Source organism: Vicugna pacos, chromosome 1 (assembly GCF_048564905.1).
Source record: "Vicugna pacos chromosome 1, VicPac4, whole genome shotgun sequence".
NCBI classification, from domain to species: domain Eukaryota; kingdom Metazoa; phylum Chordata; class Mammalia; order Artiodactyla; family Camelidae; genus Vicugna; species Vicugna pacos.
In genome coordinates, this window is record NC_132987.1 from 88,073,060 (window position 1) to 88,100,360 (window position 27,301).

The following is a 27,301-nucleotide window of genomic DNA, read 5'->3' on the forward strand; positions in this document are numbered from 1 at the left end:
AGTTGTAAACTGAGATGTTTGTCCAGTGAGTATTTTACATGCAGCATTGGCAAAATTCATTTATCTGCATTTTCTGTAATTTAAATTTGAGTGTAACTACACAGGTGAAAGTTTGCCTGAATGTGTGTATTTAATCCATACTTAATTTTTTTAATTTACCGAAGGCCAGAAAAATAATTTGATATTTTCCTGATTGGCCTGTTTTCTGTCATTTCAACTAATACTGAGTGTATTACTGCTTTTCAAAAAACTTAATTTTGTGAGGACATTTTTTGAAAAATTCAGTAATTAGGCTTCAGCTAGGTTTTAAAAAAATTCTTTTTGCAAGTAATAGAAAATTCCTCTGGCTTACTTACGCAAAGAAGAATGTATTGGGAGGATGGAAAGAACTTGTAGAGTTGACCAGGCAGGTTAAACAGGTGTGGAAATGCGCAGGAACCAGGGACCATTGCAGTGTCTAGTGAGGGGAGAAAGACCACAAATAAGTCAAGAAACAAATGGGCGTATCATTTAAGATAGTGATAAAGCAATGTGACATTTTTTGAAGAAAATGTCCTTCCCCCAGGAATCACAGTATTCTGCTATCTGTTGCCCAATGTCTGAAAACCTTTTGAGCAGAGCTCTATTTATTTGAGGCAGGAGAATAAATCCGGTCCCTGTTATTCCATCTTAGCCCAAATTGGAAGTCTCAAATTTTTCTATTAACACTGAGTAGTTTTATTTGTTCTGCTTAACTCATGGAATTGTTTTAATGATCAAAGTAGTATATATGAATGTCAAATTGCAGTTAAAAAATGCTATGTATTTGCAAATATAAAAGTAGTTCCCTTCTGGAAAATAATTATAAAGACTTGTCTGATGGATTCACTTTTTTTTTTTTAAAGAAAAGGTATTATTTGAAGGAAGGAGTTTAATTGTTTTTTCCCATTGATTGTGAGCTTTGTGTGCAGGATTTCAATTAAGGGCATATAATTCTTTTTTTTTTAATTTTTAAGATTAAAAATTTTTTTATTGAGGTATAGTCAGTTTACAATGTTGTGTCAAATTCTGGAGTATAGCACAATTCTTCAGTCATACGTGAATATACGTCTATTCATTTTCATATTCTTTTCAATGTAAGCTACTACAAGATATTGAATATATTTCCCTGTGCTATACAGTATAAACTTGTGTATCTATTTTATATATACCAGTTAGTATCTGCAAATCTCAAACTCCCAGTTTTTCCCTTCTCACCCCGCTCCCCTTGGGCATATAATTCTGTTCACCATGGCGTGTGGTAAAAATTAAACAGATGTGTATTTCCTTCAGCCATTCCAGATCAATGTAATCCTCTGCCATGCAATGAAGCTGGATATTTGATCTGCAAAGATGGCCAAGCTGCATTCACTTGCATTTGTAAATCAGGTTGGCAAGGAGAGAAGTGTGAACTTGGTACGTATGATACACCCAGGCTCATCTGGACTGGCCTCCTGAAAAGTTCTCTGGAAGCTTTATTACTTTAAAGATAATTTATTTCCTCCTTTTTAGATATAAATGAATGCAAAGATCCTTCAAACGTAAATGGAGGTTGCAGCCAGATTTGTGATAATATACTTGGAAGTTACTACTGTTCCTGCAAAAGTGGTTTTGTTATGCTTTCAAATAAAAAGGACTGCAAAGGTAAGAGTAAGAAGGTAGAATAAAATGGTATTTACTGGGTGAGAGCAAAATTCAGTTAGAGAAATTTCCCCAGGAAATTCTTGGAAAACTCTTGGATTATAAGCGCTTATAATAAATAACACATTATTATTCACCTTGAAGCCTTGTGATACTAAGAGACTGCTTTTTTTGTTTATTGTTTATAGGATCTTTATAGAGTATTTTATTGTTTTCCTATTATATAATTACTACTTATAGAGTATTTTGTTGTTTTCTTATTGTGTGTATATGTGTGTACATGCACATGCATGCATTTTAATGAATAATTTCATTATATGGTGATAAAGTGAAGTTTCAGTGCAAGTCCTTGCATACTACAGTCTTTGTAAAGTCATTGTTTATCCTTCTTCTTTCCACTATAACATTATTTCTTTTATTCCAATAAGATAAACAGCTTATAAAGAAATCCATCACAGTCCTTAACTTCTTCTGTTACATTTTATATTTCTTTGTCAGAAATACCTTTCTCATTTCCAATATCAACCCTTCATCTTGCAGCTCATTTCCTGTTGTGGTTTTATAAAAGATGAAGATCTAGTTTTCTTTCTCTTTATGCATTTTAGATCATATCACTGGTCATAACTTTTTTTTTAAATTTCAGATTTAAATAATTCCTGTCAGTTTAGCTTTTTAACAAGTCATTGTACTAGCATATTTCCTTTTTTTTAATACTTCTCTACTCCCCCACCCCCATTTTAACTTCTAAAGAATTACTAAATCTTCAAATATAAGTGCTAGGCGTGTGAGTGACTAAAAATGAAATTTTCCAGCCTGGAGTTAAACTTTGCCTTTACAAGTTGGGAGCAAGTTTTTCTCCTTTTCCTTCCTTCTTACTTCCTTTCCCTCCTTTCTTTCCTTCCTTCCTCCCTCCTTTTCTCTCTCCCTTCCCCCCTTCTGTTTCTTTCTTTCTTCCCCTCCTCCCTACTCCTCCTCTTCTTGCAAAGAGGTAGAAAAATTTACCAAGTTAGAATGTAAAGTTTTCTTGTTCATCTCTGTTTGTATCTTCTTTGGTAAATCCTTAAATTGAATTCATATTCAAGGAATGGTTTGTGCCCCACTGCACTGCAATGTCAAGCATAGTTTACTATAATATTATTTAAAGTGCAATTAAATGACTCTAAAGTGGACTGCATTAACTAACAATTTCTTCTAAACAATTATCCAACTTGTGATTATGTATCTTTCTTGCCTGCCTATTTGAAGGGCTGTTTGAGGTTAGGTGTTTAGAATATCAATATCGTTAGAGCATCATAGAAAACCATCATCATGCAGGATACCATATGCTTTCTGTTAGCAAATAGTACCCATTCATACTTCTACATTTAAATACTTAATTAGTCTGTACTTCTAAAGAATTTGTGACTTATATTTTTAATTGAAAGATATTTAATCCTTATCCACTGACTTAATACACATTAATAAAAAGTTCTCTTTTGAATAAGAGTGTCCCTGATGATCAGAACTTATGTTCTTGTGTGCTTCGTTTACATACATATCCTGGATAAACTAGAATATCTAAGTGCAGAACTATCAGAAGAATATGGATACAAATGTTACAATAGGGCCTTTCCTAGGATATGGATATACTTGGGATTAAGTTGCTAGCAAATGTCTAAAAATGCGAGAATGCAGCTTCTCATCAGACATTAGATGTCAGTAGAGTCATAAAATTCATGTGCTATAACCTAAACTCATATGATTTAAATAATTCCTCATGATATGTCTCAAAGCAAATAAGTTTAGTCATATGTTTTTACTTTCTGTTAAAAACGTGAATTTTATAGCTCTTTTAAAAAATTAAGTATTTTAATTTGAAGTAATTGCAGATTTACATGCAGTTGTAAAAAATAATAATAAGAGATTCTATGTACCATTTACCCAATTCCCCCAACAGTAACATCCTCATGAAACTGTAGTACATTCTAACACCCAGAATATTGACACTGATACAGTCAAGATACAGAGAAATTCTCTTACTGTAAGGGATTGATTCTTTTTTGAGGGGGGAGGCATGTTTTTGTAAATAGAGAAATGTCTGAAAATTTGGCTTAGTCTATGGAAAAATTAAACTATCAACTTTTTAGAGTAGAGTTTTTTTTTTCATTCTGAGCTTGTCTTTCTTCAGAGAGTACAGATGAGAAAAATTCACTAATAATTACATCTCTGTTGAATTGTTATGACTACTGTGTGTCACATGTTTTGTTATTCTCACAGGTACTTATTCAGTAACTAGCTGCAATCGATACTTTGTCTCCTACTCTACAAATATAATACAGTAAACACATCTGAAATTTCTGGAGTATTACTTTAGCACTAAAGTTATTCTGGATTAACAGCAGCTTTATAAATACTTTAAGACTTTACTCAATCCCATTTTAAATTCAAATCACTTTTGAATGCTTTAAGCAACACTAATAGTATGCAGATTTAACTATTGCTTATTTCCAAAGGAAAAATGTAAGACTGATGAGCCATTTCCTTTTTATTTTTTATATTTGTGATAATAACTGAGTAAACATGCTTTTAAGACCGTATTTCAGAAACATATATTTAGGAATGCATATTAAGACTATGGTGAGTTTCTTCTTCCCTTTATTTTCATACTGTAATCTGGTAGATAAGAAAATAACTAAAGCCCTCTTTTTCTTTTACAAGACTATAAAGGAAATGACAAACATCAGTCGAATTCCCTATGCATTTGTATAAAGAAACCATATTTAGTGAACTAAAATATGATGATGGGTTTAATATTTTGTAATACCCACGCCACTCTGTTGTCTCATTAACTACATTAAACTAGATCCAGGAAATACAAATTAAGGGCTCTTTGCTAGCATCTTCTGCTATGGGAAAAATGTCTTGTAATATATTGGTTTCATTTACAGATATAGATGAATGCTCTGTGATGCCAGGCATTTGTGGCACAGCTGTGTGCAAGAACATCCCAGGAGGCTTTGAATGTGAATGTCCTGAAGGCTACAGATACGATCCCACATCAAAGTCGTGTCAAGGTAGAGTTCTGGTGATATCATTGGTGGTGGAGAGAGAGGGTGGGTTTGCACCCTGACTTGATTTTAGAAGCATCGGTTCTGTTTGACATCGTAGTCAGGTCTTCTAAGGTGGTAAAATCCACAATATAATTTGATCAGTTGGGTAATGATTGGCTTCCTTCCAGAAAAGTATATCGTGGTCTTTAGGTTTAGAGTTGTGTGATTCGATTGGCCCTCTAAGCTGCGTATGAATTGGAGACCTCCCATGTATGATGAAAGCAATTTAAACACATTTTCACATCATTTAAGTAATAGTCAAAGATAAGAAGGACTTCAAGCTGGAAGGAAACACACACACACGCACACACACAAAAGACAAGTTTAAAAATCATGTGGTCATTACAAGTGTGGTTAGAACCTTTGGTTTTACACCAAGCTTTTCAATGATTTTCTGTACATGTAGCAGTGTGTCATTTATTGTAAAACAGGACATGACCTATTTCTGTTATAATTAAATGCATGTAAAGTAAAATCTCATCGTAACCAAATGATAACCAAGCTCTAAAACCTTGAGAAATGCTGATTAGTACTTTTAGTGCCTGCGGACTTGGGAGAGCCTCTTGGAGCTTATAATTACTTCATGTGTGTGCCTCAGGTAGCTGGGACGTGTTCAAGGAATTTTTTTTTTTATCATGGACATATATACAAATTTTCTCACGTTCTCCTTTAAATTTTTAAAAATTTCAAAATGAACTTAATACCATGACTAAAACTAATCAAATCAACAGTAATTTTTCTGTTGTGGCAAAATATATATAAGATATGTGTCCTTTAGCCACTTTTAAGAGTACAATTCAATGACATTAATTACATTCACACAGTTATGCAAGCTGTTACCACTATCTGTTCCAAAATTTTTCCAAACAAAACTCTGTAACCAGTAAGCCATAAATTCCCCTTCCTCTGTTTCCCAACCCCTGATAATCTCCTTCTGTCTCTAGGAATTTGCCTAAGTCAATAATAATCTTAGAATAGGTTTTTTCAACTATTTATACTCCTTTTGAGATTTTGGTATCTTACAACCTCATGCCCTCACTGAAAAATATCCCCCACCCTCACACCCTTTCTGCTGTGTCACCGCTCCAGATGGAAGTAGGTGTAGAAGCCCTAAGCACTTGCAGATTTATTATTAACCGGCTTCGTCATCAGTATTGTAGTTGTATTCAATAAATGACAGACATTTTAAAGAGGATTTGAACATAACATATATATATATAACATTTTATTACTTTAATTATACTACTCAATTTTAATGATATTGAGGGCTCACTAATTTTGGGGTTCTATTCTAAGCCATTTTATGGGGAAACTTATGCTTTAATGTACTAATGAGTGGAAATTTTCAGAGATCACAGGGTGTGTTCACTGAAAAGGTCAAGGATCTTATGTAGCTCTGAAATATACTTTAGCTGAAGCTAAACTTTTCAAGAATGATATTCTTAAAATATGGAGTGTGGATAGAGACCATATAGAAGAGTTCACAATAAGTAATAGCACAGTGAGGTGATTTTTTTTAAATCAGTTAAGAAACAAAAATATGTCCTTAGATTTATTTCCAGCATTAATCATTGCATTATGGAGAGTGAAGTGTTCTTGATATGGTCATTTAATTCTTAGTTACATTAACCTTCAGTTAAAAGAGATCTTTTCTGTTTCCTTTGCTGTCTTCCTATCCTCCACTCCCTGCCTTCTCCTTTCCTCCCACCTTTCCCTTCCTTTCCTTTTCTTTTCTTCAAAGCAAAGAATTAAGAAGTAGTGTCAGTGGCATTTATCAGAAGTGATAGTTACCTTGAGACTCTTAGTCTTTTTTCCTTCAAAATCAGAAAGTTAGTATAATTGTTATATTTTTGTTAATTATTAATTACTGAAGGTTATCCATCAAGTTTGTTGGTTCAGGTGTATAAATAAATAGAAATTACACTTGTAACTTATTTAAATTTCCTTGACAAGTGTATAAATGTTATTTGATTTTCTTTTGCTGAGGATTTATTGTCGATTATCTCATACTAAAATCAGAATACTCCTTCTTCTATTGGCTTGAACATTTAGGAGATATTGAAATTTATGTTCTCTTTTACCCAAGATGTGGATGAATGCTCTGAGAACATGTGTACTCAGCTTTGTGTCAATTACCCTGGAGGTTACTCTTGTTATTGTGATGGGAAGAAAGGATTCAAACTTGCCCAAGATCAGAAGAGTTGTGAGGTAATGTTTTGCAATGCTAACCTTCCTGTCTCGTTTTAAAAATGAGCAATGAGACAAATCAGGAAAATACAGATGTTCTATTATAATTGCTGTCGTTCTAAGCAGGTTATGAGTCACAATCTGTTTACTAATTTTGGTCAGTAAGTGGTAAATATTGTGGGTAATTGGTGACTAAATTAAAAAAAAAATGCTGCAGAGCCACAGTTCAGAGACTGCTCATTTGTATAGATAGCCTGGACATTTACAAAAGGCAAAGTGTATGTTTATTTAAGAAACTGAGAAAAGCTGAGGTTTATACTCTTCTTCGTGAGAAAACAATCTTTCACAGAAACTTTAGTGAAAACATTTGCCAGCATCTACTTTTCTTTATCCCACTGACAAGTTTGATCATGCCTTGGGCGTGTTAGTACTTATAAGAGTGCTCATAAAATCTCAGGTGGAAACGACTTTGTCAGAGTAGGACTTAGTGGAGTTCAAGTGTATCAAAATTCAGAGAGGTCAATTTTGTTAACATATGTCTCTCAAACTTGCTTTTAGTTACTCAGATTTAATTCATAATTGAGCCAGCAATTGAACGTTGAGAGTAGGCTCTATTAGTTTTCCTTCCATTGAAATAAATAGGTCAACACTGAAGTTTTTTTTTTCCCCTCTAAAAAAGGATTACATGTAGTGATCACTAGTCCAATTCTTGAATCTCTTATAAATTTTAAAAGTGAAGGTGAAATTTTATATGATTATGAGGCAGATAGTAAAAATACCCATAAACTAAATAATGATTTAATCGTGGGTTTATATATATATATGTGTGTGTGTGTGTGTATATATATATCTGCTACCAAGAGAAAGCTACTTATGTCCAAAAAAAAGTAACATTTCATATTATGCCATCTGCTTGGTAAAGGAAGATAAAGTAAGCTAGCTGACATACTAGTAACTTCGGTAGTATGTCATTGAAATGTACTGTGTCTATTTTGTAATTTAGTTTCCTATTATTTCAGTATTTGTTGCAGTTACACATCACCAGCTACCTTGGAATAGATTAATTGAAGTTCTAAGAGGAAATGAGATGTTATTTCTGGACCTAGATTTAATAGACTGCTGTTTACACAATTCCCCCCAGGATATCTCCATATGTATGCTTAAGAACTTATCCCTTAAAAAGCTTTTCATTTTAATGTTTGTTTTCACTCTTAGGAAAAAAAGATGTTTGATAGGTTTAATGACTCTAAATCACTTTTTTGTGTGTGAATTTCTTAGAGATTAAGATGATATCTTAATTTGCATTTATCTCATTCAGATTTTCCACCATTTCCTTTGCTATCTAGATAGCACATGTTTGCTCAGAAAAAAAATTTGGCTTAATAAGACTTTAAAACATACATATTCTTGGACGTTAAACTGATGGACTATACAAGGAAGTTAGACATTACTGTATTATTACCAAGGGTGTTCTTAATTCATTTTAGTACATTACAGAGGATACATTTGACTAGAACACTAGGAACCAGAGAAAGGATGACAGCCTGACACAAACATCAAGCAGTAACCTATGCTTTTGGTTTGTTTTGTTTCCTTTTTGCCAGGCTGTTCCAGTGTGCCTTCCTTTGAACCTTGACAAAAATTATGAATTGCTCTACTTGGCAGAGCAGTTTGTAGGGGTTGTTTTGTATTTAAAATTTCGTTTGCCGGATATCACCAGGTGAGGTACCAATGTCAATGATAATTTCTAGAGGTAAGCAGGTCAGAAGAAAAGTGACTGAAAAGGTTTGAAATGTGTGAAATTTTATTATCAATCAGATAATTTAGGTATATTGTCAATCAAATGATTTGAGATATCCTGAAGTTCATTTTTTTCCTTCACACATGTGATTTTCATGCTTGCGTCATTTTGGGTCATTCTAGGCTGATCTTCTCCAAGGATCATTTTACCTTAATCCATAATTATTCCTTTTCTAGTGAATATACATTTACTAAGAAGCTGGAAAGTAGATTTAATATATTTGTGAAAATTTCAGTTTTCTTTATACATATAAAAACTAAGCAATGAGAAATGCTAAAAGTATTGCTTTTAGAATATAGCTGCATTCATAATTATTAAGGAAACTGTGTAAGACTGCTTAAGTGGTATTTTAAAGAAATGCATCACATGATTTTAGTTGACTATCTGAATACTTTATCTGCCATTCCTGTAGTTAGATTGGCTTTAGGAAGGGAGTAGGTGCTTCTGTTTTTGAGCTGTGACGTTAATTATCAAAATTTCTCACAGCCATACATTGTTAGAAATAGAAAAAAGAGATTGGAATTTTGTTGGAATAATGGAAAGGAAACATATTTGATACTGATTATAGAGTCCAAATTTTAAAATATTTTAATTAGATAAGCACACATATTTAGAATGTAATTCATTAGATATATGAGTGATTATTCATTAAATAATTCAACTCAATTCATAGAAACCTTATCATTAAGGAACACTGAAATTTATTCACTGTTATAATCAGTCTCTTTCATTACTTCCATTGCCTCCAAGCCCTGGTTTTCCCCTTTAATATCTCAAAGCAAATAATATCTTCTAGTGATATAGATTGGAGATAGCCTTTCCTTGCTATGAGAATAATGAGAACGAGAGAGAAGAATTAATTACTGCATAACTTCAGGCACTTTTCAGGGTATTCAGTTCTCACTGACAATTCACAAAACCCTGGACTCTTATTGGGTCAAATTAGCCAAATATTTTTTTTTTGGTGTTTATTTATTTGTCTATTATTTATTTAGTTTAAACTTGTTATTGAAGTATCATATATACACAGAAATGTACATGTATCTTACATGTACAGCTTGATGAATTTTTATTAGCTGCTACCTGTGTAACCAACACCAAAAACAGCTGAAGCTTGTTTTTTTTTCTTTTTTTGCAAATTCCGTCAGCTCTATTTCCCATGATCAAATACTTACCCTACCCCAAAGATAACAAATTCACTTTATTTCACTCTACAATACTTCTGAAAAAGAATGAATTGTTCCCCAATGTAATGAATCAATATGCTGAGTATTCCAGACAGGAAGTATGCAGAACACAACTCTTTGAATTACTGGTTTAGCATGAGTTTACAAAAAGAAGGAAATTATCTCCATAATAGGATTAACTTCTGGAAGATCCAGTGCATACACAGATTTGGATTTTGGCAAGATAATACATTCTTCACCACAGCAAAATGTGATGATTATGAAAGAGAAGTCCCTATTCCAAGCAAAATGGTTCTTTTTAATATAATCTGAGTTCAGTAAATTCCTACTACATTGTTATCTGTCCAACATAGTTTACTGCACTTTATCTCTTTATAATATTTTCTTGGAATTCTGAAGACTTAAAAGTTTATTCTATCACTTTTTCTTTGTCCCACTTGAGGTAGATTTGTGCCCTATTGCAAAAGGCACCTCTGTTACTATGACCACTGTATATGGAATAAGAAAGCGTATGGGATTCTTTCTTGCCTTATTTAGTAATTATCATAAGTCTTGACTTTTTAACTTAAATTACCTTTATTTTAACTTAACTCAGATGACTCATAGTTATGCAATTATTTTTCCTATTCCCTGTGTCTTTTTTCAATCATTTTGCTTTGCTGGTCCCTTGGAAACTTTAATGCTGATTCTCATTAAAGAATCCTAAAAGCCTTTAATCTCATTAAAGTATCTAAAAATTGTTATTTTTCAGTCCAGCATCCTTGAGTTTTTTCTTCCCCTGTAGTAGCTACATATATGTGCAGTCTTTATAGCAACAGGCATTGACAGAGCTCAGATAGCCCCAAACACATGATTTTATCTTTTAAGCTCTCCTTCTGTATACTCTAGTGTAGTGATTAATGCAGTTAGTGTTTTGGAAGGTTTTTGAAATTAAGCTAATACATTTATTTAAAAGTTTTCGACTTCCTTACCATGCAAAAAGGCTTAATTATATTTGCAATCATCCAGATGCTATCTTGTATGTCTCTGTGAGTGGTTCCTTCCTGACATATGTGAAATCATAGGGAAAATATGCTTTTTGATGGATAAACCAGTCACGAAATTGTAACATCTTTTACTAATCATGTATGGATACAGCAAAAAAAAAAAAAAAAGAATCTTAATGTCATAGTTTGTAAAAGGCTCCAGGAGAGAGACAATATGCCTAATATTTGTATATGTCTGTTAATTCCAGTATTTTAAAGAATGCCTTCAAAACAAATGCCAAAAGATAGAAAATTATCAAAGCATCTGTTCATTGGGAAAAAAATTCTCCAAGAATAAGCAAGAAAATATAACTTGATTTTAAACATACATGTAGCCAGAGATAATACACGAACAACCTAATTCTGCTCTACTGTTTTGTTAATTCCAGGGAAAGAACAGTTGACTATTTCAACATACTGCTGTTTGCCAGTACGAGAGAAAAAGAATAAGATAGTTTTCCATACTTCTCACTACTGAGGCTCTCTCTTTGTTCATTGCTTAGATTTTCAGCTGAGTTTGATTTCCGGACATATGATTCAGAAGGTGTTATCCTGTATGCAGAATCTTCTGATCACTCAGCTTGGTTCCTGATTGCACTTCGTGATGGAAAGATTGAAATTCAGTTTAAGAATGAATATACAACCAAAATAACAACTGGAGGCAAAATTATTAATAATGGTCTATGGAATATGGTATGTTTTGCAGAATTCATAGAGATTCTTTCCACTTTTATGCAGTTTGTATAAAATCATTAATAATTTTTTAAAATAGTGATACCAAATCAAAATGGATTTGGGTTTATCTGATGTGTGAAGTATATCCTACACACTGTAAATCCCTGAAACGGCCTGAGAAATGGTCACCTCTGTTAAAATATTTCAGATTTCACATAAATGAAGTTGTTTTCAACTATTTGCTTGAACTACTTTGTCTTCAACTTTTTACCTTTTTTAGTGGCTCTCATTGGGTGAACAGTGATATTGCTCTGACAGATCAAAGGTTATGCAAAGACAGCACTGATCAAAGACATCTACACTGGATAGCCATTAATATCTTTAACATGAAAGAGAAATACACACAGTAACAAAATCAAAAGGGTTAATTTAATTTTAAATGTTAACAAATAAATGTAATCAATTTATACAAACAGGATACACTAGCTGGTACTAATCATAGTACTTAGAAACTAGCATTTTTACATAATGACCCTTTATTTTAATAATCAAAGCAGCACTTTAATCTACTGTATTAAAATGGACCTTTTTTTGGAGAAAGGGTTATTTGGAGAAGGGATACTATTAGTCTACAGTGGGGACAATTCTTCTCTGCAGTTACGTCACTGCTACTTTCAGCAGAGAACAGCTGGGAGAAGGTCAGCTTCACCTTAGAATGTTGGGCCCAAAGGAGATACTTCCTAAGCCTATGGGAGCTGAGGAGAGATCTCGGTTGAGCAGTCATATAAAGTCATCCCTAAATTGTTTCATTCTTGTATTTGGCCACTCTTGCAATCATATATTCAATAAGCTTTTAGTGAGCATGTTTAAAGTGCTAAGTTCCTGGGTTCAAGGCACTTGAACTGTAGCAAGAGATTGTCCTTGCTCTTGAGCTCAGGTCCTCACAGTTTAGTAGCTGATGCTGCTTTATGAACTGATACAATGTAATGTGAAATGTGTTACAGTTGAGGTGTTAATAAAGAACAATTGGATACAGCTGTGGTTCACCAAAAAGAGGGGTATCTGCCTTTTCACAGCCATGGATTTTTGGGCTTCTAACCCTAAAAGAATAGTGTCTTCACTGGATCATATGCAATTGTTAGAGAAGTTACTAAAGTTCTGACTTCTGATGCTTGTTAGTGTAGCTTTGTTAATACATCTTTCCTACTGCATGTGTATCTAGAATACTTGGTGCATACAGCTATTCCTCCAGGGTGCTGAAGGGTACACTTTAATGCCCAGAGTTCCTGAATCACCTATCTAAAATCACTGTAATCACTTTTCAGCAAAAGAAAGCAAAGATAGAATTTTTTTCCAATGAGTTTATACAGATTGAAAATATCAGCTGTTTGAAGGTGAATTTAGATAAATTTCTAGGTATAAAGAAGAAGGTAAATGCTTACCTGTGAAGTTAACATCATGAGTGGCAGGTAGTGTTTACTAAAGAATTGTTCATGAATGGTATTGTTAAAGGTAGGATGCAGGCTGGACGGAAGGCAGGTGTTCATTTCCATTCATCTGTGACGTTTATAATTCTTGTTAAAAAGAAAATATCATTTAATGATATGCCCATGCTTTAATTAAAACATTTAAATGAAAATCTCCCCCTGTAAACTGAATGCAATATGTGAAAAATAAAATTTAAGGACAAAGAAATCAGAGAAAAACGTTAATCTGGTAATAAACTTGGTGCTAGTTGTTTTTCTTTAAATTGTAATTCCATATTTTAACAATTTATGCATTTTAACACCCCTCCCTGTACATGGGGTTTCTTTTCTCCACATATTTTATTTTTTAAATATTACTGCATGATTTTTTACTAGCATATAATCTTGATGGCTTATCTTTATTGTAAAATTTGTTTCAAACAAATTTTTGTGGCACAGAAATTATTTCAAATAAATAAACATTTTAAGTAAGCATTTTAATTTTAATTAATAATGAAGTTGTTAAATTAATCTATAAACTGGACTATTCACTTGTAGCAGTTGTTTCACTAATTTTAATTTTTTTAAAATTTCAAATAAAATACTTAAGAAATGAGAAATTAAAATTGAAATGTACAACTTAGAATTGTTTTGTAATTCAGATAAATAAGACAGAATGCACAATTAAGTATTACAATGGCTATAACCCATAGAAATAAGTATTGCCACTTTGTAAGTGATTATTATATTTCACAGTTGGGTATAATCCTAACACTGATTGGAAATATGTAATTTGTATCATAATTTCATTCATTCAACAAAATATCTATTGAGCACATATTTATGTGCTATTCCTTCTTCTACGTGGTAGGGATGAACAGTGAATAAAACAAATCACTGCTCTTACGGAGCCTGTTTACTGGTGGTGAGATGAAGACCACACGTGCATCAACAAATAGATATGTCAGGTAGTGATTGATGCTCTGAGGAAAAAAGAAAAGCAAGGCAGGGCAATAGAGAATGATGATGGTGTGTGTGCATCAGAAGAGCCATCTCTGATGAGATCACATCTGACCAGAGACTGGAGGGCACAGCCACGAGAAATTTGAGGGAGGGGAGGAGGAAAATAATTCTGTGCCAGGTGACAGCAAGTAGAGTCTTGGGCTAGAGGGTGTGTTTGTTATATTTGAGGAAGAACACAAGGTCAGGGTAGATGCAATGGAGTGAGAGTGGGAGACAATAGCAGAAAATGAGGTCAGAAATATGGTCTTGGATAAGATCATGTAGGGGCATGAGAACGGTAGTGAGGATTTGGACTTTATGCCAAGTAGAAAGACCTTAGATGATTTCAAAAAGTGACAGGATCTAATTTGCGTGTTAAAAGATAATCCTGGTCAGGACCTAATGGCTTTTGTGGAAACTAGACAAGAGAGAGTAAGGATACAAGAGCATATGGGATTAGGACACTATTGTAATAACACATGGAGAGAAGATGGCAGCTTTGACTGGATTGTTGATAGTGGGAGTGGTGAGAAGTGGTCTGATTCTGGATGTTTGTAAGGTTCAGCCTTCAATTTAAGGTAGATAAAAACTTCTGGATGTTCAGTGTAAAGAGGGCTTTAAAGGCCATGAAATTAGTATTGTCAATCTGTGGTTTTAAACCACATCCAGCATAATGCTCTAATTATTATAGAAAAAGAAGGTAAGTTATATAAATAACATATATTCCAATATGTAAATGCTCACGTTCAAGTATAGTACTTGTGAAAGTTTGCTCCTATACATGGAATAACATGAAAACTACAGATGAAGACTTATGCTGGGCATTGTATTGGCAACTCAAATACCATAAGTGCATAAATGGTGTTGCCATCAGTAATAGTAATTTTCCAAAATGGTGAGAAAATCTTAGTAAAGATCCAAATGAAACAAACATCAATCCATTCTTGGTTTACAAGACTATTAGATTCTAGAAAAATTCAGTGAATGCTAAAATGGGGCAGCAAAAATTTTGTATGTATATATACACAAACACAGGTAATTGTATACATGAGTATACCCTACATGAATATCTAGTCGGGGTGTTCAGAAGGTTTGCAGGATAGTGGATATTTTATTATTTGTTTGGCATGACTATCATGCATATTGCAGGGTGTCTAGTCTCCTGCAATGTCACCATACCTGCTACTCACTGTGCCAACTGTAAGTGCTCACCACTCCCAAATTTGCCCCAGAGTAGGGCAGCAAAGCCCTATTTTGAAGTATTTGCATGACTAGAGGGAAAAGGCCTGGGGCCTGAGCTCTGGAGCTCATTATAAAGATTGAGAAGAAGAGAAGGATCCAGCAAAGAGATGAGAAGGCATGGTAAGAGTGTGGAGGAGAAGCAAGCCAGGGGGAGGAGGAATGGGAGGCTAAGAACCTCTTTCAAGGAGAAATAATCATTAGAATAAGATGATGCTGATTGGTTATATTAAGGACAGACCCTTGACCACCTTTAAACCTAAAATGTTACCTTTTCTCCTCCTTTAGAGCATAGTTTTTACCTTCCTGTAATAGTGCTTTAATATGCCTGTCGTTTGTCTTTCCTTATTGAGTAGTAAATGTAGTAAATGAAGAACTTGCATTTTGAGTGATATAGGTTTACATGAGGTTACAGCAGTGGCTCTACAAATTGCCTTTATGGCAGGATTTTTGTTTGTTTGTTTGCCATTACTTACTTCCAACCTTTTTAAAAAACCCAAACTACTTTCAAAATTGGAACAACCCAATTTAATTTAATGTATTGTGCTTCCTAAATACCTCAACTGCTTTTGAATTTTGAAATAAAAATAATATGTCTGCAATAAACAAAATGCTGAATGTACGAACTTTTCTTAATTTATATGGAAAATTTATTTACATTAGTGATTTCTTATTTGTACTATCAGACAATTGCAGAATAAGAGCACTTAAAAGTTTTCCAAGATTTTGTAGAGTGATTCACTTTCTTTTTAAAACTGTTAATTTTATGGCTGACTGGGGTTGAAAGATTATATATTATAAATGGGTATTTAACAGGAAAATATTTATTTTAACTTTAAACTTTAAAAAAACTTTAAAAATATGGTGTTGATTTAATGTTGATCAAGTATTATCATGTTAAAACACATTTTTATCACCTTTATACTAATTTGACATTTCAAATGTAGTCAAGAAAATTGATAACTACATTAAAATGGTAACTTTGGAAAATTATGTACTGGAATAATAACAGGATTTTTCAATCTTAGTGTTGCAAATGAAGTGCAGTAATGTTTAATTATTTCATAATTTTTGTCTTTTTAATTGTAGGTCTCTGTGGAAGAATTAGAGCATAGTATTAGTGTAAAAATAGCTAAAGAAGCTGTAATGAATATAAATAAACCTGGAAGCCTTTTTAAGCCTACAAATGGGTTTCTAGAAACCAAAGTATACTTTGCAGGACTGCCTCGGAAAGTGGAGAATGCACTTATTAGACCGGTAATGATACAAGCTTATATCACTCATCATGGATGAATTCCTTTTGTCTGTAATAGATTTGAAAATGTGTTTTTCTGAGAGTCAAAAGAAGTTATTTTGTTGAACATACCAACTGTGACAACTTGAACTGAATGTGTAAAATGAACATTATCGACCCCTGAAATTATGTTAAGGAAGTAATAAAATGAATGTAGTGTTTTTGAGTCCATTTAAATTCCCAGCATTACTCATGGAGAAGTAGATTTTTAAAGATTCTCCAGGCTTCACTTCAATGTTAACATTGTAAAAGAGTCCATACTTAGCCATTAAACAAATAAATATGTATATTTGAGTCCAAAAATACAGTATTTTGTAGAATCCAATCAAAGAGCTTTCCTAGGTCTATTTTAGGACTAAAATTGGGGAGATAAGAAGAGCACATAGGGTGGAACTTTTTAAGAAGAAAAATCTCTGGTGGGAATATGACTGTAGCCTGTCATAAATTGAAGTTAGATATGGTAGATGATTTTTCTGTACATGGTGTTTGTCTAACTTCTGTGGAAAAATTTTCTTGAAGGAGACCAATCACTGACCTTGAAGAGTTTTAAAATTTTCATTTGAAGTCATGGGTCTTCCAGTTTTACGCTTGCTGACTTAACTTAAATATTTACCATTTTATATCCATCTTTCAGTTACCTTAACTTTTAAAGGATTTCTGTGATATGATATAAAACCTGAAGTAGTTAACTCATGTCAGAGTGAATATACCTGTCCTTTGAAATTGATAAATCAAGACAAAAGTAAAATAATCAAGATAAAAGTAAAATAAATTATTCAAAAAGGATCAACTATTTATGAAATGGCTACATGTCTTGAGTCTTGCTGGGTGCTCTGTGAGACTAAAGAATGCATACACTTTTGTTCCTGAAGAGACTTAGTTTCTGATGGCAAGACAAACCTAAATTGTAAATGCAATTAAAGAAAAACAGAAAGCAGCTTAGAACCCAGGGCCACAGCTAGAGGCAAATATGTTACTTGAGAGCAGAAAAGTTAATACTGGCTGATACAGGAGAGGCAGGTAAGGCTTGAGGTATTAAAAATCATCAGGTTCCGAGAGGCGGTTTGTGACGGCACTTTTACTGAAAAAGACCGCCCATCTGAAGGACACCTTGAAAAAAATTTAAGATAAAATCAAAATATTTTAAACATTTTTAAGTGTCATCAAAGAAAAGATTTTCCCTTTAAATGAAAACCTTTATCTATAATCAAGGTAAGCCACTTATGAGTCTGTATTTTTTAAGTTTAAAATGCATTCATTGATCTATATTTTAATTTGTTAGATTAACCCTCGTCTAGATGGATGTATTCGAGGCTGGAATTTGATGAATCAAGGAGCTTCAGGAGTAAAGGAAATTATTCAAGAAAAACAAAATAAGCATTGTCTTGTCACTGTGGAGAAGGGTTCCTACTATCCTGGTTCTGGAGTTGCTCAATTTAGCATAGATTATAGTAAGTGATTTTCCATTTTATCTCTTTTCTCATTTATGTCTAAATTTATTCATTGATACACAGCAGTGACTCCTTCAGTAAATGTCATTGAGTGCTTACTGTGTCCCAGACATAGTGTTAGGCTTATTCATACTGTTACATATTTTTAATGAAAATTTCCCAGTATATTGGGAGAAGAAAGGTAGTTGAATATGCCTATGTTATTATTTAATGGTTATTGGCACATAACCTGATTAATTTTGGATAAATTTAATTGACATTATAAGGTTCACCAATTTCTCAATTGTATTGAGTCTACTGATTAATGCATCAAAAGGATTCCTCTTTATTTCCAGCATTTCCATTTGATCCTTTCTTAAAGTGCCCACCTCTCCATTGAAATTTCCTATCTCTTCATACATGTTGTCCATCCTTTCCACCTAAGTCTTCAACTTATTAATCATAATTATTTTAAATTCCTTGTCTGATAGTTCCAACATCTGTGTCATATTTCAATCTGATCATTTATTTTTTATTGAAATATAGTCAGTTTATAATATATCAATTTCTGGTGCACAGCATAATAGTTCAGTCATACATACACATACATATGTTCGTTTTCATGTTGTTTTTCATTATAGGTTACTACAAGATGTTGAGTATAGTAAATAGAGTAAATCTTTTAGTTTTAATTATTACCCCAGTTTCTACTGAAGTTGAATATCTCACCATATGTTTATTAAGTATTTGTGTATCTTAATTATTTTGTTGGGTTCTTTGTCTTTTTCTGTTTTAGGAGTTCATTATTTGAGCTACTAACACTTTGTATTATAAATTTAGCACTAATTTGATATCTCTGCTTTAAGGAAAAATGGTATTTTAAATGTGTTTATTTGCAGCCTTAAAGAGTATTACTGCAGTTTTAAGAAAGAATCTTAAAACACTAGTGCTGTTTTCTTAACATAAATCAATACAATGTCTTTAACTTTAGCTCTGTTCTGTATATGAAGGTTTTTAAAAAAAGTTTTAATTGGGTTGATGACTGAATATAGGAAAAAACTAGGCCCACAATAATTTGTTCAAAGGAAAAAAAGTCTCTCAAGAGAAAATGAAAATAAGAGTTATATTGTACCTGGAAAAAATTACTTTCATTAGTAATTAGTTATTTAATGGATAGCATGAAAATGACCTACTTTATAATTAATATTTAATGCTGCATTATAATTTCTGTACATTTGCATACTCATTTTAGTTTGAGTTTGTTAATATCTTGTAGTAACTTAACTTCAAGATGGTTATATGTATTGTTTTTTCTTTTGGGTGGGAATTAAAGGATTATTGTGAAAAATGTATTAGATGTGACTAAATGGAAGAACATCTTGTCAAAAGAAAAGTATTCTCTCCATTCACATTCATGCTTTCAAAGCCTCGAAGTGGTATTAGGGCTATTGTTACGTATTACTTTATATTAGATGAGGAAGACTTCATTCAGATTGTGAACTAATATTTTCAGAACTCAAACTATTTTGAAATCATATTAATTCAACAAATATTTGGTAAGTGACTCCTGTGGAAAACAGTGATAGTAGAGGTCTGTAGAGATTGAAGTCTAGTGGGGTAGACAATTAATCTAGTGATTAAGAAGAATTTTAAGTCTTATGACGAGAGAATCACGGAAAGTTCCTATTAGAATTTCAGAGCCGACTGTTGACTTCAGAGTATTTCTCTGCTATCAAACTATCCAACTCCGCTATGTGTAGGGATCATATTTTTCTTGCCCACTTTGTAACCTGACCTCTATATGAAAGAGGATTGGTGGGGTGGGAGTGGCAACTATACCCACATTTTTCCTCAGAAGGTTTGCAATAGATTTGTTTTTTTGTTTGTTTGTTTTGGGAGGGGGAGAGGTAATTAGGTTTGTTTGTTTGTTTGTTTGTTTATTTATAATGGAGGTGCTGGGAATTGAACCCAGGATCTTGTGCCTGGTAAACACATGCTCCACTACTGAGCTATACTTTCCCCCACTTAAAACATTTTTTGGTGTGGGGAGGTAATTAAGTTTATTTATTTATCTTAATGGAGATACAGGGGATTGAACCGAGGACCTCATGCATGCTAAACACGTGCTGTAACACTGAGCTATACCCTCGCCCCTAGATTTGTTGAATTTCCTTCCGGTGAGTACTTTAAAGTATGACCACTCTGAGATTTGAGCATAGGAGAATATATAAGACAGAAAGAAAAGCTGTTCAAAGAGCAAACGGAAAATTCACAATAATCCTAAACACCACAATCCAGAATTCATTTCTAGGAAGAAGGACAAAAGACTGAGGCTCCATTTGAGTGTTTCTTGCCTGCATTAAAAAAATATTTTTCTTTTGTTTTGTTTTGCCTAGGTTATACAGATCATTGAGAAAGAGAACTAAAATCTTTAGTATCACACAGAGATGGCTTTGAGATATTAGTAAGATTATAATAATTCCTTCTGATGCATCTAAGGAGTCCGTTGATCCTGCTTCTATTTTCTTGTTTAAACAGAGACTGTGTCCAATGGTGAGGCTTGGCAAATGAATGTGTCCTTGAATATTCGCCCATCAGCGGGCACTGGTGTTATGTTGGCCTTGGTATCTGATAACACAGTGCCCTTTGCCTTGTCCTTGGTGGACTCCACCTCTGAAAATTTTCAGGTAACTTTACTCTACACCTTTAAATATGGTATGATCTGATCTTATCTGATATGATATGATCCTTATTTTTAAATTTTTATCTTTGCTTTTTCTGTAAAATGGATAAAATGGTGGTATTTATCCATGCTCTTTTGAAGATTAAATGAAATAACTTATATAAAATATATGGCACAATCTCTAGCACATCATTAAAGACTCAAAAAATGTTCATTATTATTACTTTTTTGCTGCCTTATTTCCAAGATTTGAACCAAGAAGTAAGGGGGGAATATGGGAAAGTCTCTTGCATCTATAGCTAAGATTAGGCAGCTTCACACATGGCCTGCTTGGAGCCTTCTCTAAGTGCACAGAGACCCACCCTTACTCCAAGTCTTTGAAGTGTCATGGGAGTTTGTACTAACAAAATAGAAGTGAGTCAGACCGCAGTCCACTCTGAAATATTCAGTTCCTAATTATAATATTTTGTGTTTTCTGGCACTCTTAATCTTTTCTCCCCTAAGTAAATTAAGAAAGACTAGAGAAACCTAAAACCAATCCACTTGGTTTCTTTCTGGAAACTCTTTTTTGAAATTAGGAAGAAGAACAGGAAAAACTCTTGAATAAAAGGAAACATGAGATTTATTGGAAGATCTGTATTATTCAACCTTCTATTAGAGGCTAATAATTCTGTCCATGTGTCATCCACAGTGGGTTCCAACAAGTTACAGCAAGAAGCTTGCGTTTGTGCCAAGGGTGGCTCAGATGCTCTCTGTAGCTTTTAGAAAGACACATATAACTGACTAATGCCTGTAGTAATAAAAAGGAGTGCTGATTGCAGCTTAAAGGATGGTTGGGGGCAGTTTCTGGTGGTTAACTGTAAGCAACCTAAAAAGATTCTGCTGAGTTTTTATCTCCATTTGACCACAGGACATTACTATGTTTGGATTTCAGCTTTTTGTTTGCTTCTTTTTTTCTTTTTCTTTTTTAAACAAAATGGAAATCCTACCTTCAACACTACATTCATGCAGTAGAGGAGGTTAACGCCTGCCATATCTTTGAAGTTTATTTTGTCTTTTCTGTGTTTGTCTTCATGGCTTTTTTTTTTTTGCATATCAAGTTGCCATCTCAAGACCTGTGTAAAACATTTCATAACATTACTCCACATGCTATTGATCATTCTAGAACATTTTCTCACTGCCCATCTTTAAGACTTTCAATAAGTTTAGAGTATGGATATGTGTAACACAGTAACAGATTTCCTCAAATAACCTGTAGTTGGGAAGTATAGACTTCATTTAACATGGGTGTCTTGGATTCCTAAGTAAACATTTCAGACTATTTTTCTACTATCTGGTCATAACACTTGTCTCCCTGGGTTTGGTTTTATTTTCTCTGTCTTTTTACCTTTCCTCTACACACATGTAAGCTATATGCATACGTCACTTTCAGCAACTTGAGTTGTGTAGTGTATCAGCAGTTTAAAAGTTCAGAAAATATATTTTCTTTTTTGAGTATATTCTGGTAAATAACTCTGTAGCTTACTGCTGGCGATCCTAGTTTTTCTCTCTCAGAGACTTCACTCAGTTTGTTCCAAGTCTACAGGATTGCTTGTGTGGCACAAATAAACCTTTCAGTCTTGCTGGCATGTGCTTACTAAAGCACTTGAAATTTTCCAAGTCTTTTCTCCAACAAAGAGTGATTCAACTCCTTCCTTTTTCATATGTAAATATTGAAATTAGGAAGGCTCATAAGCAGAAATATATTGCTTAAGACACTATGTAAGGTTCCCATTGTTGGTGAGACAACTCGATGTACTGAATTTTCAAAACCTGCTATACATTTGTATCTCAGCTAAACTTGGAGTTTGTAAAACTAATGTATATTCTAAAATTATGATTATTATAGTAACAAGTAGTTTTTTCATTTAAACTTGAAGGCTCTATTGTACTTTCCCCCCCTAATTGAAATTCAGTTTTTGAATTTTGGAAACTAAAAAGGCACTGTTAAGTGGCATTACCATTAGTACTCGCTAATATTGAGTCTTTGCTCTGTTCTTCAGGATATCCTGGTATCTGTTGAAAATACGGTAATAGCTCGGCTAGAGGTCTTAAGTCTGTGTTCCAGTCAACAATTCTATCTGGAAATCAGAGTCAATAGAAACAACTTGGAGCTGTTGACTGAACTTAAAAAAAGTAGCATCTACTCTGAAGATTTTCAAGGACAATTTGCCATCTTGGACAAAGCAATGCAAGGAACACTGGCCACTTACTTGGGTGGGCTTCCAGGTATCTGCTTACTTTTTCTTCAGTTTTAAAAAGTGTATTTTTAATGAAATTGATAGTATTTTAAATATGTATTTGTGGTAAAACCACAGCTGTATATCTATATATGTATCTATCTATATATATATGCACAGCATATGTAATTGTAGTAAACGGGCATCAGAAGGAAGTCAGAATCCCAACATCCATTATTCTTTTTCTGAGGGTTTGCATGGACATTTTATTGGTGCATTTTTATTTATTTATTTTTTAATAGTGAACTGTAACTAACCAAATTTTGCAGCATTTGATGATCCTAGCCAGAAAGGATTTATTATATCATTTTATCTTCACAATTATCTTGTGAGTTTAATATTTATTCTTCAATCCAACCATTACTCACTCAATATTTATTAAGAACCTGTGTCCCAGGCAGCAGGGACATAGTAATAAACAAATGATATGATGTCTGCTGTTTAGGCTTTTACAACCCAGTGGCAGGGGCAAATATTAAACAAGTGATTAGGAAAATATCCAAAAAATTAAAATTGTCATAATTTCCATGAAGGAAAAGTGAGGGTTGCTTTTAGATCCTGAAATTGGAATCTTGGTCTGGTTGTGGGAGCCAGGAACAAATTCTCTGAAGAGAGGCTAAGATACAAATCTGATCTTTGAAAGATTAAATGAATTTAACCAGGCGATGAGGGTGGAGATTGGAGCATGTATGCAAGTAAAATTGTCCATGTGTGTGCCAAGTGAAAGGGAGTTGACATGCTTGAGGAATATATAGATCAGTGTGGTATGGTGAGAGCATATTGAGCAAGAGGGATGGTAGTGCAAGAGGAGGCTGGGAAGTTCGTGAATGGGTGGCAGGTTTGTCGACCTGGTTCAGGGTCCTGCGTCTTATAAGAGTCATGAGAATCATTAAAAAGTTTTAGACAAGGAACTGATATATCAATAATGCAGTTAAAAAATCCCCCTGCATGATGGACAAAGATGGCCAGGTGGGAAGAACAAGTGAATGGGCTGAGCTGGGGGCTACTGAAGTAGTTCAGATGAGCAAGCAGTAATGATAACAGTAGTGAAAACTATACTGCCGTCAGTTAGTGCATGATACACAGTCTGGGCATGGTTCAGAGTGCGCCAAACGTATCAACTCATTTAAAACAGTCCTGTGAGGCAGGTACTGTTGTTATCTCCATTTTACAGGTGAGGAAGCTGAGGTTGCTGCTGGACTAAGGCTGGCAGTGGAGATAGTATACAATGAATAGGCCGGAGATACATGTGAGAAACAAAGAATCTCTTGAGTATTTGGCATGAGCAGTTGCATGGGTGAAGATTCCATTTACCAAGATGGGAAAATCGAAGGAAAAATTGGTTATCTTTAACTTAATATTGGAAAATATGAAATGGGCATCAGCATTTTACTTTACATGGCAAAAAAGTGGAGGCAGAAAGTTCTTCAGAAGTATTTTCAAATACCATTTACATGTCATTCTCATGGGGAGAATTCTGAATTTGATGTCTAGACTTCTGGTAACTTTCATTAAATTACTTTAACTACTCAGTGTATTCATTTCCTCTATATGGAAATTTCATCTGGGTTTTGGGGGAATAGAATTAAATTGGCTATAAAAGTTATAAATAGATCATAGATAGATATAGTTACCTTAATGTGGTTAATTACGAGGAAGTATAATTATGGTTCAAATGAATGAATTCTACGTTGAAAATCCCTTACTACCTGATTCACACATTAGCTGAATGCAGTTTTAGAAAATCAAACAAGTAATGAAAGAGTTTAAAAGAAGTAAAAGTATCAAAAGTTCAGTGGTTCCAGGAATTTGGCAGTAGCACTGAAGACTGACTTCAGGCAAGGTGTGTTTAGAAAAAAGAGTGAGGGAAACTTGAGGATAACTGAAAATGGAGGCATTGAGAGTGTGAACAATGGGATGAGTAACATTAATTTATATGCAAAATAGGTATGTTAAATTGCATGTTATGAATTAAAAATCAGGGGAAATTGATGATTCTGAGGATATTTATAATAGCAGATATTTATAATATTCTATGATACTCAGCCAGACTTGAAAGGGTTTCTTAAAAATGCTATGAGCCCATAGAAATGTATGGACTTTATTCAGTGTGTTGGCAAGTTAGAAGTAGAAAATTTGAAGTATACATTTTTTGCATAAGGTAATAAGGAGGAAGAATAAGGACTCAAGAATATCCATTGGGAATTCAGATTCATGGAGATGAGATGCCAAAAAAAGAGGACGCAAGTAGAGAGATGGATGTTTTGAAAATGAACCATAGAGGTGTTGCTTAAGTATTATGTTTGATAAGGAGAGTGAAAGTGTAGAAAGGCCCAAAGGCACTAAACTATTCATTGAAGCATTATTAAAATTGTTGTTTTTTAGAACACCAAACATTACATGAAAGTGAATTCCCTATCATGACCTGCCATTGTGTACTCAGCAAGACACTATTTTTTTGGAAAACATAGAATTCTGCTTTTTCTAGCAATAACAAAAGAGATATATTTATCGTGGCATTTAAAAAGATTTCCAAGTAGCTATAATTTTGAGTTGAAAACAATGACTTAATAATGCTTAAACTGTTGGTCAGATTTAAAGAGAAAATAATAAAGTAGAACATCACTAGTAAGAATATTCTATTTTCTACTCCTTTTAAAGTATGTTTATTTATCTGAGGTTTGGGTGGAACTGTTTATGAAATCAGAGGAGCTCATGATATGGTGAATTCAGTGCCAAGCACAATACCTTACATATACAGGAGTCACTTAATATGAATTTATTGAATGGAATTGCATTGTTAACTTTTCCTTTAAAATTAGAATTTGGTTGGAAATGAGAAGTCTGAATAATTCCTCTAACTGTAAGCAAATAAGATGCTAAAAGTCTTGGGCTAATATTTTAATATTTTGTTTTTACAGATGTCCCATTCAGTGCCACACCAGTGAATGCCTTTTATAATGGCTGCATGGAAGTGAACATTAATGGTGTGCAGTTGGATCTGGATGAAGCCATTTCTAAACATAATGATATTAGAGCTCACTCGTGTCCATCAGTTTGGAAAAACACAAAAAATACTTAAGGCATCTTTTTTCTGCTGATACTATCTTTTTCCTGTGTGTAATTATGCTTGTGTTTCAATAATAGTTGAAGGGTTTTACCTGCAATGTGCAGACCTGGATGATTTTGTGGTACTTTAACCTCCCTGGAATTTTAAAAAGATCCTTTTTCAAGAAAACAAGATTCTCTTGTGGTGTAAATCACATTAATTTTTTTTTTTACCTCTGTTGCTGTCTAGAAATTAAATAATGAAACAGAAAAATTTTAATTTGAATTTTTTGTTACAATTGAGATTTCATTTTTATGTTTGTTAAAGATAGATTCAATTTGATCATCGTGAACTAGTGTTTAAATATTTATTTTTCTGGTAAGGCACGGATGTTAAAACCTTGTTGGAACCCAAACAAAAGTGCATTTGACTAAATAATGTTACTAGCCCTCTCAGGTCAGAACAAGAGTCCTTTTACCTGGTGTCGTCCATGCCAGCAGAATGACATCAGTTCGGTTAAGAAGCAAAGGAAATCTTTATTCTTAGATCAGAGGATGGAGCCGTGTGAGCACACGCTCTCCCGCTCCCCGCCGCCACCCCATGCCAGGCTGTGGGCGGGTCTCCTCAGGAGAGCGGGGCCAGAGTTCTCGCGGGACAGGGCCGGAGTTCTCGCGGGACAGGGCCGGAGTTCTCGCGGGACGGGCACAGCCATGCTGCTCATGCCCCGGACCGCAGCGCAGCGGCTCAGGCCCGTCGCCGCCATCTTGAATGGCAGTGTCGTGACCAGCAGCTTCTGCACCGCCCGCTGAGCTGAGGTGTTGGGCGCTGCTGTTTCACACGGGGAACTCTGGTCTGAAGGGCCAGGTTCAAGACCTCTGCATGCAGCGCCCTGTGAGCAAGTGAAACTAGACTAAGCACAAAGGAAAAAAAAAGGTTAGACTTTATTTTATTACTCAGATTCTGTTTTTATTTCCTGGGAATTGCTATTGGGCTTTGCCGGTGACACTGTTGATCACAGCAGATGCTGTTGGTTTTCATTTTTTTCGCATGATGGCAGAAGAGACAGTGGCCTATTAAGCATGAATGGAGTGGAGGGCTTTAAGGCTTTATTCCAGAACAATCCTTCAGGGGGACGAGCTTTGACTATCTTTCTTTCACCTGGTTTAGCATTTGAACCAGTAGCTTTACTGAAGTGGGGCAGATTTTCATGAGAGCAGCACATGGATCTTGCTGGTT

General features: G+C 34.0%; 1 protein-coding gene and 1 long non-coding RNA gene across 13 annotated transcripts in view; one reads left to right on the plus strand and one right to left on the minus strand.

Annotated features, from left to right (window-relative positions):
- Positions 1-27,301, plus strand: part of PROS1 (protein S) — a 269,581-nt gene that overhangs the window by 33,963 nt on the left and 208,317 nt on the right. For all 12 annotated transcript variants that reach the window (XM_072967094.1, XM_072967080.1, XM_072967074.1 and 9 more), the window contains exons 5-15: positions 1,312-1,434; positions 1,531-1,662; positions 4,587-4,712; positions 6,835-6,956; positions 8,540-8,655; positions 11,452-11,641; positions 16,420-16,587; positions 17,907-18,075; positions 20,593-20,741; positions 22,780-23,005; positions 25,938-26,998. In XM_072967094.1, coding sequence (XP_072823195.1) covers positions 1,312-1,434; positions 1,531-1,662; positions 4,587-4,712; positions 6,835-6,956; positions 8,540-8,655; positions 11,452-11,641; positions 16,420-16,587; positions 17,907-18,075; positions 20,593-20,741; positions 22,780-23,005; positions 25,938-26,098 — 1,682 coding nt within the window. In that variant the 3' untranslated portion in view covers positions 26,099-26,998. The remainder of the gene's footprint in view (positions 1-1,311; positions 1,435-1,530; positions 1,663-4,586; positions 4,713-6,834; positions 6,957-8,539; positions 8,656-11,451; positions 11,642-16,419; positions 16,588-17,906; positions 18,076-20,592; positions 20,742-22,779; positions 23,006-25,937; positions 26,999-27,301) is intronic.
- On the minus strand, positions 362-26,611 carry LOC140698111 (uncharacterized). Its single transcript, XR_012075574.1, has 3 exons — positions 26,544-26,611; positions 13,066-13,197; positions 362-457 (listed from the first exon to the last, which is right to left on the minus strand). It is a non-coding gene; the product is annotated as an uncharacterized lncRNA (long non-coding RNA).